At 31.2% G+C, this 18,153-nt stretch overlaps 3 protein-coding genes across 5 annotated transcripts; 1 reads left to right on the top strand and 2 right to left on the bottom strand.

The window, feature by feature from the left end:
* Nucleotides 1-106: 106 nt before the first annotated feature.
* LOC126753383 (GTP-binding protein 10 homolog) lies at nucleotides 107-1,533 on the bottom strand. Its single transcript, XM_050464779.1, has 3 exons — nucleotides 1,409-1,533; nucleotides 835-1,357; nucleotides 107-777 (listed from the first exon to the last, which is right to left on the bottom strand). Exons 1-3 carry the CDS (start codon nucleotides 1,448-1,450, stop codon nucleotides 191-193), a joined length of 1,152 nt encoding a protein of 383 aa, XP_050320736.1. The 5' UTR covers nucleotides 1,451-1,533; the 3' UTR covers nucleotides 107-190.
* Nucleotides 1,534-1,794: 261 nt separating this feature from the next.
* LOC126753372 (tRNA-dihydrouridine(47) synthase [NAD(P)(+)]-like) lies at nucleotides 1,795-4,333 on the top strand. The gene is made up of 6 exons (XM_050464767.1): nucleotides 1,795-1,906; nucleotides 1,968-2,124; nucleotides 2,184-2,484; nucleotides 2,541-3,298; nucleotides 3,359-3,499; nucleotides 3,570-4,333. Exons 1-6 carry the CDS (start codon nucleotides 1,875-1,877, stop codon nucleotides 3,993-3,995), a joined length of 1,815 nt encoding a protein of 604 aa, XP_050320724.1. The 5' UTR covers nucleotides 1,795-1,874; the 3' UTR covers nucleotides 3,996-4,333.
* A 354-nt stretch (nucleotides 4,334-4,687) lies between these two features.
* Nucleotides 4,688-14,277, bottom strand: LOC126753386 (fructose-1,6-bisphosphatase 1). 3 transcript variants are annotated; one of them, XM_050464783.1, is made up of 4 exons: nucleotides 14,112-14,277; nucleotides 8,977-9,012; nucleotides 5,760-6,100; nucleotides 4,688-5,660 (listed from the first exon to the last, which is right to left on the bottom strand). In XM_050464783.1, the coding sequence occupies exons 2-4, from the start codon at nucleotides 8,993-8,995 to the stop codon at nucleotides 4,983-4,985; spliced, it is 1,038 nt and encodes a 345-aa protein (XP_050320740.1). In that variant the 5' UTR covers nucleotides 8,996-9,012; nucleotides 14,112-14,277; the 3' UTR covers nucleotides 4,688-4,982. The 3 variants fall into 3 exon arrangements, with proteins under 3 accessions (XP_050320740.1, XP_050320741.1, XP_050320742.1); XM_050464784.1 differs by lacking the exon at nucleotides 14,112-14,277 and adding an exon at nucleotides 10,510-10,528; XM_050464785.1 differs by lacking the exon at nucleotides 8,977-9,012.
* Nucleotides 14,278-18,153: the final 3,876 nt, after the last annotated feature.

Raw genomic sequence — 18,153 nt, 5'->3', positions numbered from 1 at the left:
CTTAGGGAGAAGAGCCCATGTGCTAAGTTTTAGATCGATATCTCAAAAACTAAGAAATCATGGGTATGGTTAAATCAACTGAGATCTAAAAAAAATTTCTCAAAAGTTGTTTTTTAATAAACAATTATCCTTATTTATTACACTTTTTAAATTAATATAACAGTTTCGTATATAACTACATGCTATAAATTTAAGTTATTTTTGGTCCTCGTTCACCAACTTTCCTTTTTAATTGTTCGCGTAGTTCCAACGCATCAGGCACATATTTTCGCTCCGCTACGTTATCAAGGACGTCTCGCAGTCCCTCTTTAACAACATCGATGCGTTTTTCGTTTTTCGCAGATATAGGTATAATACGTTCAATATTAATAAGTTTTGATGGTCTTATTTCTTCCGGACATTTCTCTAAACCATGCTCCAAATTATTGATAATTGGTTTTATAGCTTTGTAAACATCGGAAGCACCTTTTAAATCCATTTTATTTACCAGTAACACGCATGGTTTATCCAACAACGTCTCGTCATATAGTTCTAATTCTTTGTTGAGCGCATAAATATTTTCCAAACAATCTCGTTTCGCATGTTGTGCACCTAAACGGAAGCCAAATATGTCCACCATAATGAGCAGTAGACGAGTACGTTCGACGTGTTTCAGAAATTTATGACCCATGCCAATATTTGCATGTGCGCCCTCAATGAGACCAGGCAAATCAGCAAGGGTTATTTGACGTAAATCAGGATATTCTATGGTGCCGATTTGAGGACGTATAGTTGTGACTGAAGTAAAAATAAAAATTATTACTGTTACACGAACTAGCATTACCTAGAACTTACATGGATATGAGGCAATTTTCGGATTTGCATTTGAAATAGCTTTAAGCAGTGTACTTTTACCAGCATTAGGAAATCCAACAAGGCCTACATCGGCAATCAATTTTAGATCCAATTTTACCGTGCGATGATCACCAGGTGTACCTAAAAAATTATTACCCGTACAACCGCCAGTGCCACCGCCTGCTGCTATGCATGTTGCACTATCTTCATTTAAATCACCCAACAGCTGGCCACTTTCGTCATATACTTGTATACCCGTTGGCACTTCGACACGTTCGTCCAAACCTCGACGTCCAAGTATACGCACTTTACTGCTGTCTTCACCACTAGAAGCCGCTATACGCTTTGTTTTGTACTTCTGTGCTACATTGCGCAGACTGACACCATCTTTAGCCACAAAATATACGCACCCACCCTGACCCCCAATGCCACCATACTTTGGTACGCCATTTCCTCCGTGTCCACCACGTACTGTCAAACGCAGACTGTCGATGAAAGCGTTACGTAGGTGAGCGCGTACAACCTGCAGAAATTTAATAAGAATTTTGCGCACAAATTGATGAAAACTACGCACCTTCTTTTCAGCTTTTAATAAACACTTAAATAGTTGCACCATTTTGTAATTTTATTTCATGCCGAAAAAATTGCCGGCTGCAGAATAAACTATTGCTATGAGCAGCAAATTACAAAATTGAAAAATAAAAATCAGCTGTTTGTGCTGATAACGGGTGACTGCATAGAGATGCGGTCGTGCCAAAGTGGTCAAGATTAAAACAAGTTTTTAATATTTTCTTTTTTCTATTTTACATAAGTGTTAAAAATGTAACTTTTTCGTTAAATCTTAAATTCGTACTTTGACTAAAAAGTAACGTTTGTGTTCCTTACGAATTATAAATTATGAAAAAAATGAAAAAAAGTATTTTGTGTTTTCATTCATAACGTGGCATCTCTATTTCACAACTATTTTTATCAACACGTGCTTACCGCTTATTCAATGCATTTTCATTGCAATTCGAGCAGCACAAAACAATAGTAAACAAATGGAGCCTGGAATTTGCTATATAAAAGAGGAGTAAGTAATAAAATATATAAATAAATATGTATTACATAATATATTAAAAATCATTTTAAAGGTATCTTGTACCCGAAATAAAAAACAATGCTGCACACAAAGATCCCGTTGAGCAGGATAATAAAAGAAAATCTGTCGGAGATAATGCAACAGAGAATGAAAAACCACAAAAATATCAAAAAACGAATAAAAAAGAAAGAAAACGTGGTCAAAATAAAGTGAGTACTATGTTAAAAATAAATATATAAAAACATTGCTAAAATCTACATGAAATTAGAACCGCCCAGTATTCAAGCAAGACAGTTCGCTTTTCTTATGCCATTCATTAATGAATGGTCCTGATTTGGAAAAATGTGCACATGCAAATTGCCGGTATGTGCATGATCTAGATGCATACTTAAAGTCGAAACCCGAAGATCTGGGTGTAAAATGTCCAGTATTTGACGCTATAGGATTTTGTACGCGTGGTGTTACTTGCCGTTTCGCCAAAGCACATCTGGACGCTGAAGGTCGAAATATCAAGTCACCATATTATGACGAAAATAAAGCGCGCACAAGTATGAATGGAATAACAAGCGGTAAATTAACATTTTCTGTTAATGTTTTTTATTAATGAAAATCACATTGTTTTCAGAACTACAGGTGAGACTTCGAAAGCGTGAGTATGATTTCACACGCAGCAAACAACTAGTCAGCCAAGCCGACAAATTGCGTGACGAAAGGAAAAAGAAAGGAGAGGTGAATGACAGTGAAAATCCTGTTGAAGACACAATTGTTGAAGAGAAAAACACTACTGAAGCAATTGTGGAAGCAGTGAACCCACCTGACACTGAGAAACCAATTGGTGCAGTTGTAGATGACGCCGAAACTGGTGGACGTGATATAGCGCAAATGCCACCTGTCGATTTCGTCGAAAAATTGATACTTTCTCCACTGACTACTGTAGGAAATTTACCATTTCGACGCATTTGCAAGGAATTTGGTGCAGATATAACATGCGGAGAAATGGCTTGCGCGGTACCACTTGTTAAGGGGCTCACTCAAGAATGGGCGCTTACGAAGCGGCATGCGAGCGAAGATGTATTTGGTGTACAGTTATGTGGCAATAATCCAAATATAATTGCGCAAGCCGCACAACTGCTACAAGAGACTGCAAGTATCAACTATATTGATCTAAACATCGGTTGTCCCATTGAATTAATCTATCAACATGGCGGTGGTAGTGCACTTATGCGGCGTACAAATATATTGGAAACAATTGTACGTTCATGTTCAGCAATGTCGCCAAAAATACCATTTACTGTGAAAATGCGTACCGGTGTCTATGCCGACAAGAGTGTAGCACATGAGCTTATGCCATTAGTGGAGGAGTGGGGTGCAGCTGCTGTGACGGTTAGTAAAGTAGATTTTTAGTTCAAGCTTTTATTTCATAATTTTAAATTTTATAAAAAGTTGCACGGACGTTCACGTGAGCAGCGTTACATGAAGAGCGCTAACTGGCAGTATATTGAGGAGTGTGCAGCAAAAGTAAAACATATACCAGTGATAGGCAATGGTGATATACTAAATTTTGAAGACTACAATGAAAAGATGGTAGGTATACAATGAAATAAATTGTATACGTAAACATAATTATTAATAATTACTGTTATTCAATTACTAGGAACAAGCGCCACACGTTTCTTCTGTGATGATTGGACGCGGTGCCTTAATAAAACCTTGGATTTTCAAAGAGATTAAGGAACAAAAGCCTTGGAATCCCACTTCCATGCAACGTTTTGATATTTTACGTAGGTACGTTAATTATGGCTTGGAACATTGGGGCTCTGATATGAAAGGTGTGGAGAATACACGTCGCTTTTTGCTTGAATGGCAATCGTTCATGTATCGTTATATACCCTATGAACTATTGGCAAATCCGCCACAGCAAATCAATCAACGTCCCCAAAAGTTTCGTGGACGAGATGAAATAGAAACGTTGATGAGTTCGCCCAATTCAACTGATTGGGTACGTTTGAGTGAAATGTTATTGGGACCGGTGCCGGCTGGATTTGAATTTGTGCCAAAGCATAAAGCTAATGCATACTAGTAATAAACTAAAGTTAGGAAAGCAAGTTGTTACGCCACACGTAAGCTTGCTTTAGTGTTATACATATACATATGTGTGTATATATAATATTAAGTTTGACATTTATACCTGAATAATAATGTATAAAAAATTTTAAATAGCATGAATTAAGTTTTTCAAATATTGTTTGAGGAAAAATTCGAAGCGTGCAAACTAAAATTCTGCCGTTAGAGTAATAGTGTTGCAAAACATCATGAATGCTCGTAGCATTGTTTGGTTTAACTGTGTTGAAACTCTAATATAGCACAATATTAAACTATTATAAAACTCGCTTATGAGGCGTAATGTCAATTGGCAAATGGTGGCATAGTAAAAATCGTTTCTGTAGGGTTTTGAATTTTTTTATACTACTATATGAAGAACAATAACAATAACAAAGTTAACTGCGGTTGTACCGGAGCTATAAAACCCTTCACAAATAAAAACTTTCCATTCAACAATTTGATTTTGATCGTTCAGATTGTATGACAGCTATGTATATGTTACAGAAGTCTTATCGGAACAGTTGCTTCAGAGGTTTTACCTTTAACTTAAGCAATAATGCGAGCCAAATAAAAAAATATCTTTACCTTTGGCCTATGTAAGCTACAAAAGGAGTGTTAAACTCGAATGTGCTTAATTTTAATTAATGAAGTAAATAATGTAAACAATATTTTTTTACAAAATATTTTTTTATTTATTTATTTTGTATGTAAGCTACTTCTAATTTTTTTGAGGTTATAATTTCTATTTTTTTTTTGCTTTTTCCTTTTATGTTTTTATATAATTTTTCCATTGTCTTCACATTTTCTTTAAACTTAATCAGGCATCATCATCTTAGGCTAGTAAACAATAAACTTATGTATATTGGCAATCTCTTAGTCAGTAATAAGTCAAACGTGAGGAAAAAACACATATACAAAAAATGTTTAGTTGTGTATTTCGCACCAAAACTTTCGCGCTTTTCAACTACTTTTGCGCGGCTTGCACATAACTCAACGCTTCCTCCACATCCTGCTTGGAGCCCAGGAAAATAGGGCTGCGTTCGTGTATTTTCTGCGGCACAATATCCAAAATGTCAATGCGTCCGTCACTGGCCAAGCCGCCAGCTTGTGTCATCAAAAATGCCATCGGATTGCATTCGTACATCAGACGCAATTTACCGTTTGGCGCCGATTTAGTTGCAGGATAAATGAAAATGCCACCATATTTAATGGTACGATGTACATCGGCCACCATCGAGCCAACATAGCGTGCACCATATGGTTTACCTTTGCTGGGATCCTTTTTAGCAGCAATATAACCGAATACGCCCGCATCCCAATCGGAGGCATAACCCTCGTTAATCGAATAGATTTTACCCTTTTCCGGTACACGCATATTCGGATCGGTCAAAATGAATTCACCAATTGCCGGATCGTAAGTGAAACCATTAACGCCCGCACCCAAACTCAATACAATAGCAGTGGCTGAACCATAGAGCGCATAACCGGCGGCAACAATTTTATTACCCGGCTGCAATGCATCTTGTATGGTGGGTTCACCTTCGGTTTGACGCCGGTAGATGGCGAAGATGGAACCGATCGAGACCAAACAATCGATGTTCGAAGAACCGTCGAGCGGATCGAAGCAGACCACATATTTACCCTATTGTGTAACGGTATAAAAGAGTTGCATATAGAAATTTATTAGTTTTTGCATATAATAATTTTTATTTGCATATTTTCATGGCTTTCGCTCACATACCTGTCGCTCCAACTCCACCTCAATCACATTCTCATTCTCCTCGGACACCAGCAGCGCCGTGGTGTATGATGATTTTAACATATTGATAAATAGTTCATTCGAAAGCACATCCAGTTTCTTCACCTCCTCACCTTGCACATTGATATCGCCCGCTATGCCATGCAATTTGGCTATGCCAGCTTTACGCACCGCCGAGGCGATGGCCTTGATGGCTGTCTGTATGCAGTTGAGCAATTGTGAGAGATCGCCGGTGGCATGTTTGAACTTGCGTTGCTCCTGCAGCACAAAGCGCGTCAATGTCATGGCATTGGAATCGAACGCTTGACCGGTCTCCATATTCTCTGTTTGAGTGTGCAAAGTGAAATTAGTTTTTTCTTAAGTGCGTGTGTGTATGTTTATATAAAAAGTATGAAAAAGTGCAATAAGTGTTTTAGAAGTGTTTAAGCAGTTACACGAAACATACATACAGATATAGGTATAGTTATCAACGGAAGTGGCAACAACAAAAATTTAATTAGGTGCGGTAAGTGGATTTACATACAAACATATTACAAAAGTATAGATATTTCTTAATATAGAATATATATGTACATACTTATGTGACTGCTAGAGGTAGAGCCAAATATTAGGAGAGGAAGAGAGGTGCATTTAATATAAAATAAGCTGCGCTGAGAAAAATTTTTATCAGGCGTGTTAACAAGCACAATAATTTGGAAATATAACGGTTTGTAGGTGCATATAAGGTAGTAGCAAAAGCGTGTGTAATATGAAATTTGCTGGGAGTAAGATATGTGGCGAATGTTTTTTATAAAAAGGTTGTATGTTCATACATACATACATATGTTGTATGTTTAGGTAAATTTTTAAATTAAAGCAAGCAAAGCATTGCGATAATAATTTAATTTGTGTTTTTTATGTAAGACATTTTTAACGTTCAGAAAATAACGTGTATTATAATATACATACATATATAAAAAATCATATTTACTTAATTAAAAAAAATACTATTTTCAAAACATTTTTTAAAAACGGGAAAATAAGTTTACTTTAGAGTAATGTCAGGATTTTGTTATAAAATAATAAAAAAAATAATTTATAAAAAAATTATCAAAAATATGAAAATAAATTTATATAAAATACTTATAAAAATAAATAAAGAAACCGTTATTTAAACACTGTTCTAAAAATAATTTCGAAAAATTAAAATAAATAAAAAATTTGATTCAAAATAGTTTCCCAAAAACCATATGTTTTTAAAAACATGCAAAGTTATAAAAAATAATTTCGAAAATATTTTAATTTTTTTAATAAAAAAGTAATAATAAAAAAAACACAGATGTTTTAAAAAAATTTATAAAATATACATATTTTCAAAAAATTTATCAAAAAATAACTTATTTTATAATTAAATACATTTTTTAAAATAATTCGTAAAAAATGTTTGGAGTTTATTTTTAAAAATTTGATCAAATAATTAAATTTTTAGTTTAAAATAATGTATATAAATGATTAGAAGATTTGTTAGATTTGTTTCAAAAGCTGATGTTTATAAATTTTTATAAGCATATTATAAATAGTTTCGAAAAAGCCGGAAAAAAATGTATAAATTTATAAAACAGAATTCAATATTTTTATCAAAATAATAACCCAAAAAACAGATATGTATGTACATACATATTTAAAAAAAATTTTAAAATAATTTCGAAAAAGTTTTGAGAAAAAGGTAGTTTTTTTTTTTCAAAATAATATCACAAAAAATAGATATTTTTCCAAAAAATACTTTCGAAACGTTTTTAAAAAAGGTATTTTATTAAATAATTAAGTAAATGTATTCAAAATTATTTATAAAAAAGAAAGAACTAAAATTTTATTTTAAAATACAATATTTATTTAAAAAAATAAAAACAAATTAATTTATTTCAAAATAATTTCTCAAAAATAAAAAAAAAACAGATTTCAAAAATTTATAAAAAGGATTTTAGAAAATGACATAAAGAACCGAAAATAAATTTGTTGAATCTAAATTTTAAAATAAAGTGACAAAATTTTGTTTTAAAATAATTTGTTAAAACCAAAATTTTATTTTAAAGTATTTAATAAAAAAATTTATTTAAAAAAAATTCTCAAAAAAGACATGTTTTAAACATATTTGTTAAAAGTAATTTAGAAAATGACATAAACAATTATTTATGAACAGAAAATAAATTTATTAAAACTAAATTTTAAAAGATTGCCAGAATTTTGTTTTAAAATAATTTTTAACGGATCTAAATTTTTTAAATTAATATATAAAATAAATAAATAGTTTATAAAAGATGCCAGCATGTTTTTTACAATAATTTATGATAGAATTAAATGTTTATTTGAAAATAATAAATAAAAAATGAATAAAAAAACTGTTTTAAAATACTTATTTCGAAATAAAATTATTGATTTTTAGGAATTTATTTTTTATAAAAAATTGTTTGTTATAAATTTTTTTCGGTGTTTTATTTTTTAAATATTTATTTATTTATTTTTATTAATTATTTTAAAATACTTTTTCGAAAAAAAATGTTTTTAAAAAATGAAACATCGGAAAATGACAAGAATTTTTTTTATTTCAAACAAATAAATAATTAATAAGAAAATAAATAAAACTATTATTTTAAAATTCATTTTCAAAAAAAAAGATTTAAAGAATAAAACATAGAAAAAAATACAAAAAATATATTATAATTTAATAAATAAATAATTAAAAAAAAAATAAATAAGAAAATTAATTTAAAATATTCTCTCAAAAACGATTTTTTTAATAAATAAAAAATCGAAAAAAAGACAAGAAAATTTTCAAAAAAATATTTTCTTAAAAATATATAATTTTATTTCGAAATAATTTCTCAGATAATTTTTATGTAATGTAAAAACAAATTATTTTAAAAAATTAAAAACAAAGATTATTTTAAATATAAGGAATAAAAAAATAATGAAATTTTATTTCAAAATAATTAAAAAATATGCATATGTACATATATATTTCAAAAGGCTTTTGAAAAAATATTAAAGTTATTTACTACTACAACTATTTCACACACAACAATAATTAAATACAGTTACATTAAAGGAAGGATATTCCAATTTATTTACAAAGGATTTTAGGTACGGGAGAGTAGCTTAGGCAAAGCATACAACAGCAACAATTTAGGCGAACAGGAATTGTTAATTCTGTTGTACTTACTTTTGGTGGTTGCTGCCATTTTGATAGTTAATTAACCTATTGTAGAAATTACAACAAAAGTGAAAGTAAATTATTTATTTATTTCTCAGAAAATATTTCTGCGCATTTGCACATTTAAATTTATTAAAAGTAAAAATTGCACGTTTTTCTTTATTTTTAAAATCATAAAAATTTAAAAGATGTTGAAATGAAATTTAAAAAAATATAAAAATGATTAAAAATGAATTTAAAAAATAATAATAAAAGTTGCTGTTATTTAAAGCAAAACAAAAAAGTTAACTTTGGTTGCACTGTAACTGTAATCCCCTTAACAAATACAAAGGATTTCATATAAGGACTTGTGTCCGATCTGAACAATTTCTTTTGAGATTATAACGTTGCCTTAAACAATGGATCGAGCCAAGTTTCGTGCCATTATTTTGTCAAATAAAAAAGTTTTCCATTCAAGGACTTAAGTTGAATCGGTCAGTTTGTATGGTAGCGATCTTGGATCCATTTCGAGCCAATCGAAGCCCAAAACGTGAAATTTATTTACATGCATTTTTTAATTTTAGCTTTTTCAACTGGAGATGGTTCATCTGTTATCCATTAATCCATTGATTTTTAATGAAATGAATCGAAGTGGTATTGTAAATTGGCGTCGTCCTGTTGAAACCAAATCTCGCCCGAGATCACGAGCTTCAATTTCAGACATCAAATAGTCCGTTATCATGGCGTGTTAACCGTCAAGGGTGAGATCACGAGCTTCAATTTCAGACAATAGTCCGTTATCATGGCGTGTTAACCGTCACCCTTGACGGTTATGTTCCAACCGGAATCATTTTTGAAAAAATAATGACAGACGATTCCATCGTTTCGGGATGAAATGGCACCTCTTGAATGTCTTCAGGTTGCTTTTCGTCTCAAATGCGGCAATTTTGCTTGTTTAAAAAGCCAGTTGCTCAACGGTCTTTACTGCGTGCTGGACGTGGTCTAATATTATCCAATAATGAATGTTGAGTCGCAAGATGAGCGATGCTGTTGCGAATAGTACGCTCAGTAGGCCGATTACGTTGACCATAAGTTGAGTGAAGCACGCGAAACACATTCTTGACAGAACGTGTATTTTCGTAAGAAAGTTGAACGATTTGCAGACGTTGTTCAGGCGTAAGTCTTTCCATGATGCCAAACAATACTAAACAAAAATAACATGACAGTTGCCTGATCTGTCTTAATGTATATATATTATACAGAGAAAGGTTGAATTCAAAATAGCGTTATATTTTGTGAGACGGCGAAAAAGTTAAGAAAATATTATATACCGAATTTCATTGAAATCGGTTGAGTATGGTTTTGATCGGCATAAATTTTAAGATTTAAATTCTTAAAAAAGCCTGGGTGCAGTTATATCTTATAATACGATTTAAAAAATATTATATGAACATTTTTCAATATATATAATAAATGCATTAATACTTAGATGGGGATAATTTTCCGTTCAAATATGCCCCTGCGAGACTTCGTGAAGATATCTTGTCTGATAAAAAAATTTACCCTAGAAGAACTTGATTCCGATAGCTCAGGCGGACACCAGGCAGACAGCTAAATCGACTCAGCTGATCTGTCGTCTTTGCTGATCAATTATGTAATGCTTTATAATATTTGGTAATTCTCCGATGACTTCGTTATCTTGTCTGATAAAAAAAGTTTTACCATAGAAGAACTTGATTCCTTCAGCTGGTGTTTAGTCTCTCCGATGTTGCCTTCTGGGTTTTGCAATCACCGTGGTCAATTTAATATACCCTGTTTAGGGTATTAAACACTCAATGTTTTCTTGTTGTGCTAACAACAAAAAAAAAAAAAAAACAGAAATTACTTGTATACTGCTTTAGAATTTATAACTTTTTCCACACGCTTGAACCATGGTGTTATTTAGGGGTCAAAATAATACTCTACAAGTGATTATTATACGGATATGTGATAACATTTAATCAAAATATGACTTCAATGTTGTCATCATATTTAATGCATACGCGAAGATAACGAAGTAAATATTATCAACAAAGCAGAAAGTCAAAAATTTCTAATGTCATGTGGAGATACATGTGTATATGTATATGTAAAAATTTTAGCATATGAGTACACACGCCCACCTTGTCAATGACAAACGCACGCCGCCAATGTGAACTCTTATCAGCGGCCAAACAAGTGTTTGCTCTTTTTTTCTGAGTGACACACAAATTTCGTGCTACAAATACATATAATTAAATGACGATTGTGAAATTATTTAGCAAAATTTTGAATGAACTGCATTTTTTTAATTCAGCAAAATTATATAATTAGCTATAAGAATAAAAAATCTATGAAAATAACATATAGCCTTACTTAAAAACCCGAATATCTCGAGAAGTATTAATGATAGCGATTTTGCCCTCAGACCGTTTTTGTAGCAAATAAGATTATCTACAAGTTTGTTATTTACATTTTTTCCATAGCTCTTGTCATTTACGAGATAAATACAAAAAAAAATGCGATTTTCGTGGAAAAATCAGGTTTAGAGCCCCGTACTACCTCGCCGGTGTGAGTTTCGACTTTGTCGCAATGAGCACTTTTGTAGAGTGTTCAATTTGGAGGAATATGTGTCTAAAGTCAAAGCGATGCCATAAAATGCCTCTGAATTTAAAGATAAAAAATCACGATTTTCGTGTATTTTCAATGGAAAATTTTTACATGCCTTGGTCGAGTCCTTAATGTTAATATTAAGGGCTCAAATTTTCAGAGAATTTTTTTAGGGTATTTTCAAGGAAATTTCATGAGGGGATTGAAAAAAATGAATAGTTCAAAACGAAAAAAAACACCCTAATTTACATATATAAATACGAGAACTAGTCCCTTTGGAGATATCGATCTGAAATTTTTTACACGTGTCTAAGTAAGAGGAACGGAGCCGGATTTATATCCGGCCAAGCACTTTAAACTCGACACCATGTCTCGAAATTACCTCATTAATGTTTTCTGGCGCTACAACAAAAACTAAAAGTTCTTCTGAGGAAAATTTTTATTTGTGAAGATTTTATAGCTTCGGTGCAAATGAAATTAACTTTTTTCTTGGTTTAAATAGATATTCATAATAATTGTTCTCTCAACTCATGAAATTATTTTTTTGTTGCATTTAATTCAGAATTATTCTTTATAATTTTTTTATTAAAATATTAATTTTTTTATAAAATATTTGTAATTTTTATTTTTTGTTATTTAGTCTTCTTTTTTCATTTCTGCTATCTCTTCTTTATTTTATTAATTTTTAGTTTTTGGTTTAGTTTTCATTTATTTTAATAATACATACATGAATTATTTTAAGTTTATGCTATTGATTTCTGATTTTATTAATTTTTTTTGTTTTCACCTTAGAATGATTTAATTGGATATACATATTTATATTTCATAAAATAATTGGTTAAAAATATTGATTTAAAAATATATTTTAATTAATCAATCTGCATTAATTTTAAATAAAAATAATAATTTAGCTTTAAATATTAAATAATTATTTTAAGGGTAAAATAGAATTCACTCAATGAATGCCAGCCAACCTGGGTTGCAAATAACGCATTAAAAATTTTTTAATTTTTATTCCCGAAAATCTTGATTGAAAATAATTTACAAGTTTCTAATTCAATATACCGGACATATTTTTTCCAAAATCGGATTAAAAATTTTAACCGGAAAAATGTTTAACACCCACTAGGATTGCAAAAAATGCATTGAAAAATAATTTAATTAACATGTCAATAAATTCTTAATTATTCTGTAATTCCGAAAATTTTAATTCATAATAGTTTTTAAATTTTTAATCCCAAATCTCGGATTTAAAAAAATAATTAATCCCAATTTAAATTAAAAAAAGCTTTTGAAAAGGAAAGCTGACATTTTATCTTATTTATTTTAATTATATAGGTTTCAGTTAGAAATATTTTTAATAAAATGTTTAAACATTAAAATTAGTAAAAAATTTTAGGAAATAAAAATTTTTTTATTAACCTTTTTATTTATTTTAAAATTAAAAAAAAAATAGGTCTTATTTTTCAAGTAATTTTTAAGAAAATACACATACATAGAAAAATTTGATATGTATGTATCTAATATGTACATACATACATACATATGTATCTAATAATGGAAATCTAATCTAATGAAAATTAAAAGATTATTTTTGCTCATGTGGCCACTCCTACTTTTTTTGTGGACAGCTTTATATACCTTTTTTAACCTTTTTCATTCCACCTTTTATTTTTAAAAAATATTTTTTTTTTGACTTAAATTTTTCTATTAAAAATAATTTATCAATTTTTGATTTTGATTTTCGGATTAAAAATTACTTAAAAAATTGAAAAATACAAATTTTTTTTTTTTCAAAAAATTCGATTTTAAAAAATATGAATTTCAAAAAGTTAAAAAAAGAAATTTTTATTTCCTATTTTGAGATTATTTTTGTAATATCCTAATTTTAATTTTTTCTGAATAATAAAATTAAATTTTCAATGCGCTAACCAAACGCCAACAAATAAAATAGAAGAAAAGATCAAAATTGTAAACAATTTATATGTTTTGCTTCTTTATCTTAATATTATATCCTTTATCACTTTCACCAGTTCATATTGGTTAGCTTCCTAACATTCGAATAGATAAGTATATTAATTCTGCTACCAGTACCTACATACATACATATATATTTTTTAACGTTTTCGGTAGCCAAAATGCTTTTTTAGAACTTTGGTACCAAACACACGGATTTGACAACTGTCCAAATGAATAAAAAATAAGATATGTATGTATGTACATATGTACTTGTATAAAGTATGAAAATGACTTTCACTCTTCCTTCTCATAGAGATCTTCGCGTCACATTATTGAAAAAAAAATATTTATATGCAAATATACTATAGTACTACATAGTATATGCTTTGGCATCAGCTAATGCCTCTCACACTTGCACATAAACAACTCAGCAACACTCAATTGCTGGCAGAGTTCACTGTACTTCTTCTCATTATTAACTTCACACACTTTTCACGTTTTCCGGCGAACATTTTATTACAGCAACACTTTACTTTTTGTTGTTATTACTGTTTTTCGCAAAAACTTCCTTTACTTACACTATTTTTTGCACTAAAAGGTCGTTCGTAAAAATATATGTTTATATTAAAATCGCCTGTATGAAACTTCCAAGTTCCAGGTTATTCTTCCACTCCACACAACTATTTCGTGTCCACAATGCACGAATGGATTTTCGAGACTGAAACGTTTGAATGCCGAAAACAGAGTGTGGAAAAGTCAAAGCGAAATAGTATAAATATAAATAAAGTTAATACATGTGTGGCTATTTCGCATGCCATGTTCATACACGTATATATGTACATGTATGTGTACGTATATTCTCGTAAATGCGAGTTTTCGGTTGTCGTTGTTGTTCCATTTTGGTTTGTGATAACTTGTTGAGCTTTACGCTGTGATCCCACAGACCGCAGACAACAAAAAAAAAAAGCAAACAAACTGATAAAAATGCATACACACCGGCCCACATTTTTATTTTGAATCAAACTACCCTGTTGGTGAAATAATTATGAATTAATATATGTATAAGAAGTATGAAGTTGAACTGATTACCTGTAAATGTTTACCCTTTGATATTTGTTGTTGGGTACTTTTTTTAATTCTGAACGATTCAGGCATAAAACTACTTTCAAACTAGTTTGTTGTGAACTAGTTTCAGTCTAGTTACTCAGTAATCGATTGTATAACCAGTTAGCTATGACTAAAAATTCCTGTGATTTTCGATAAATTCAGCAAAATTACTTTGTACTAGTTTGTATTTAACTAGTTACGTAACTAGTTACTTATGTACATATGACTATTACGGAAAAGAGAATAACAAAACTCTGAGCCATAGTAGAAATTTCTCATTCCAACTACACTGTCATGAACTAGTTTTAAACTAGTTACTTAGTAACTGATTGTATAATGAGTTAGCTAAGAATAGAAATTTCCGTGAGTTTTTGTTAAATTCAGAGAGATTGTATAGTATAAATGAAAAAAGCTGAAGACATAAAAAAACATTGGAGAAATTACTACAGATCAAAAGCCATGGCAGTTACTCTCTTTTCTTAATTTTCAACTAGTTTCTTAACTAAAGATTTTATATTGACATTCACGGGTTGGTTATAGGCAACCAACTGAGTTAACGGTGTTCGTATCATTCCATTATTCTCAAGACACACTCCAAAAACCTCTCCGAATGTTGTGATTTGAACTCAGACTAAAGCTGTAAACTTCTTCTATCGGATTAAACTACCTGTAGATTCCAACGATTTTGGGCTGCACCTTAAACTGAGTTAGGCTCTTAATGGCTGTATATTTAACCATGTCTTATTTAGACATACATGACACTGTTCAGTCTGTCTGAAAGTGAGTTGACTCTCATTTTGACAAAGAGAGTCTGTCTAAGAATTGGATGATATAAATTTCTAAAGCTTATGAATTTCATTTTTGAACAAAGCAATGGAGGCAACAATAGATTATTTTAAAGTGTTTCTAGAAGGAAACTTTATGTATTCTCGACATCCTACCCACTTTTCTCAGATTAATTTGAAGCTTAAGTCTGTTTAATAAAGTCACTTATATTAAAATTTAGCTTCTAAGGGTCTTGATGCCATCCAAGAAATATGTTGGCCCCGAATTTTATGTTTTGAAAAATGTGTATGGTTATTTTTACAACTTGTAGATTTGCCCTTGTCATCTCTTTTGGTTTTGATATTTGTCGATAATGTGTCCGAGCACAGGTCCGAAGGCACCACAGTAGTCTTTATGAAATAGAAGTGGTCGTTTAACGGCTATAATTCTTTGGGAATTTCGACCTTGAAGAGAGAGTGAGAATTTCTGATATAAAAATACCTTAAATATTTTAAATAATTTTTGGCGAATTTACGCGTAAATCATTTCATCCTTCCTTCTATTTAACCTTGTTAAATATTTTCTTCTCCATTATTGCAACCAAGTCCTATTGGGTCCAATTGCATCATTCTAAACATGCTTGTATGTATGTGACTGACCTTTGTTTCGGTCTTCATTTTACTTAAGTGATAAGCAGATAAACGAGTTTACTATTTTATCAAAACGTGGCAAATGAGAGACCGACCACAAATTCATGATAAAATAGAGAATAAGAGTGTGAGAAAAAGGTGTGAATTTGTGGTTGCACCGGTTTCGTGGCTTCCTACTGATTGTGTGCAGTTGTCGACCAATTGAAGTTGTCCTATAATTGAAGTTATATAGCTCGGAAATAACTTTTTATGAGTTTGCTATAAAAGTTGGATTTATTGAAATATTTTTCTCATTTCTTATAATATATGTGAATAAAATTTACTGTAGGGACATAACAAGGTCAAGAAGGAAAAGAATTATTTTTCGACGTTGAAGAAGAGCTATGTTTTATGAGAAGTTATTCGTTGCTTACAAAAATTAACGGAGTTTTGCCGAGCAGCTCATTTTACTTCCATAAGTTGTACCTTTTGATGACATTCCAAAAAAAGCTGGTTATTCAAGTTGTAAGACTTCGCTTTCTTTGTCTCTAGCTGGAGATCAGTCTTATTCACAACTGTGCTTAATTTTAAAATTTGTCAGAGCTTTGCGAGTGAAAGGGCTAAAGCTCTGACTTAAGATTTTAGTGAAACTATAATTTATTCAAAGCTGGTATTCCGCAAGGCTATTAGACCGTTTTCTATCTCTAAATATTTTAAAGTGTTTTTGTTTTAAGGTCCACTTAGCGGCCTTAAAGCATAATTCAATTCATAGACTTTCTTGATCCAAAACTATCCACTTTAGCGAATGGGTCAAGTCTTATTTATGTAGATTAAGGTGCCAGTTTTTATTTTGTTTCATATGCATCGGGTTTTTAGAATCACCGTCTGTCCATCAAGGCCCGATTGGTGCTTTCGAAGTTGGCCTATAATCCGCATTTTTGTATGTCAAGACACAATTTTTTATAGACTTAAGTACATTTGTATTCAATTAAGCTTGAAAGAAGAAATCCCATTACTTTTTCCTTCCTAAATTGTCAAAGTTAGACCTTATGTTTTAGGGCTCTACAATACATCAACTTTTAGAAGAACCAAAGCACTGAAGTAAAGACTAAAGGTGTGAAATATGATATTCTACCTTAAGGACCTAAAGTCTTTATCTACTATGGCAATTCTATATGAAAACAGAATAGAATTATACACTCAATATCTTCTATTGGAGGTCTATTTTCAATTGCATTTTGATACTTTTAAATGAAATCCTTGTTCTTGACAATCGGAAGAAACTGACATGCAAGGTTGCCTTTGCGATTTGGCGTTCAGGTTACCACTAATCTATTCATTATACCCTGCACAGGGTACATTAAGTTTGCCACGAAAGAAGGGCACGTGGGGGACTGTATAAAATATATGTATGTTCATATGAATGTGAATGATAAGATCGGGATCTTCCTTGGGCAGCTTAGAACGCCGGTTCGTTGTCTCACTTAAAAAACTCCTATATAATAGATCATAAAACCCTTAAGAATCGACAAAGCGCTTTGAGCATATCACAAACTTGTTGAGGGGTCCAATATCAGTTTCGGCTATACCTGCCGAGATGTTTCATTCTCAATTTTGCAAATGCTAGACGATGGAGAAGAAAGTGCCTGGATGTTATTCTAGAGACAGACACTCTTTCTCCTGTCGGAGTTAACGCTCCTCTCCGTGAAAGAGTGGGGATCCAGGTTTTCAGAAATGCAGTCCTCACCAAGAAGCTCACCATTTGTCAGAACCACCGATAATTGCCATACAAACTGAATAATCAAATTAGTTCTGGAAGGGACACTACAGCATATAATTGCCATACCAATAGTCCGATCAGAATATATATAAAATATAAATATCTATTTAATGGCCTTTTGTACTATAAAAAATGAACTTTTACTTCTTCTTCTTCTTCTTAATTGGCGTAGACACCGCTTACGCGATTATAGCCGAGTTAACAACAGCGCGCCAGTCGTTCCTTCTTTTCGCTACGTGGCGCCAATTGGATATTCCAAGCGAAGCCAGGTCCTTCTCCACTTGGTCCTTCCAACGGAGTGAAGGTCTTCCTCTTCCTCTGCTTCACTTGGTCCTTCCA

The sequence above is a fragment of the Bactrocera neohumeralis genome, chromosome 3 (assembly GCF_024586455.1).
Source record: "Bactrocera neohumeralis isolate Rockhampton chromosome 3, APGP_CSIRO_Bneo_wtdbg2-racon-allhic-juicebox.fasta_v2, whole genome shotgun sequence".
Lineage (NCBI taxonomy): Eukaryota > Metazoa > Arthropoda > Insecta > Diptera > Tephritidae > Bactrocera > Bactrocera neohumeralis.
This window is presented reverse-complemented; position numbering and strand designations above follow the sequence as displayed.

Coding starts and splice junctions, on each gene's coding strand:
- LOC126753383 (XM_050464779.1), bottom strand. CDS start 1,450: ATGGTGCAACTATTTAAGTGTTTATTAAAAGCTGAAAAGAAG. Junction 1,358..1,408: donor TATTAAAAGCTGAAAAGAAG/GTGCGTAGTTTT, acceptor AAATTTCTGCAG/GTTGTACGCGCTCACCTACG. Junction 778..834: donor GAAAATTGCCTCATATCCAT/GTAAGTTCTAGG, acceptor TTTTTACTTCAG/TCACAACTATACGTCCTCAA.
- LOC126753386 (XM_050464783.1), bottom strand. Junction 5,661..5,759: donor AGGTGGAGTTGGAGCGACAG/GTATGTGAGCGA, acceptor GTTACACAATAG/GGTAAATATGTGGTCTGCTT.
- LOC126753372 (XM_050464767.1), top strand. CDS start 1,875: ATGGAGCCTGGAATTTGCTATATAAAAGAGGA. Junction 1,907..1,967: donor ATTTGCTATATAAAAGAGGA/GTAAGTAATAAA, acceptor ATCATTTTAAAG/GTATCTTGTACCCGAAATAA. Junction 3,299..3,358: donor GGGGTGCAGCTGCTGTGACG/GTTAGTAAAGTA, acceptor TTTTATAAAAAG/TTGCACGGACGTTCACGTGA.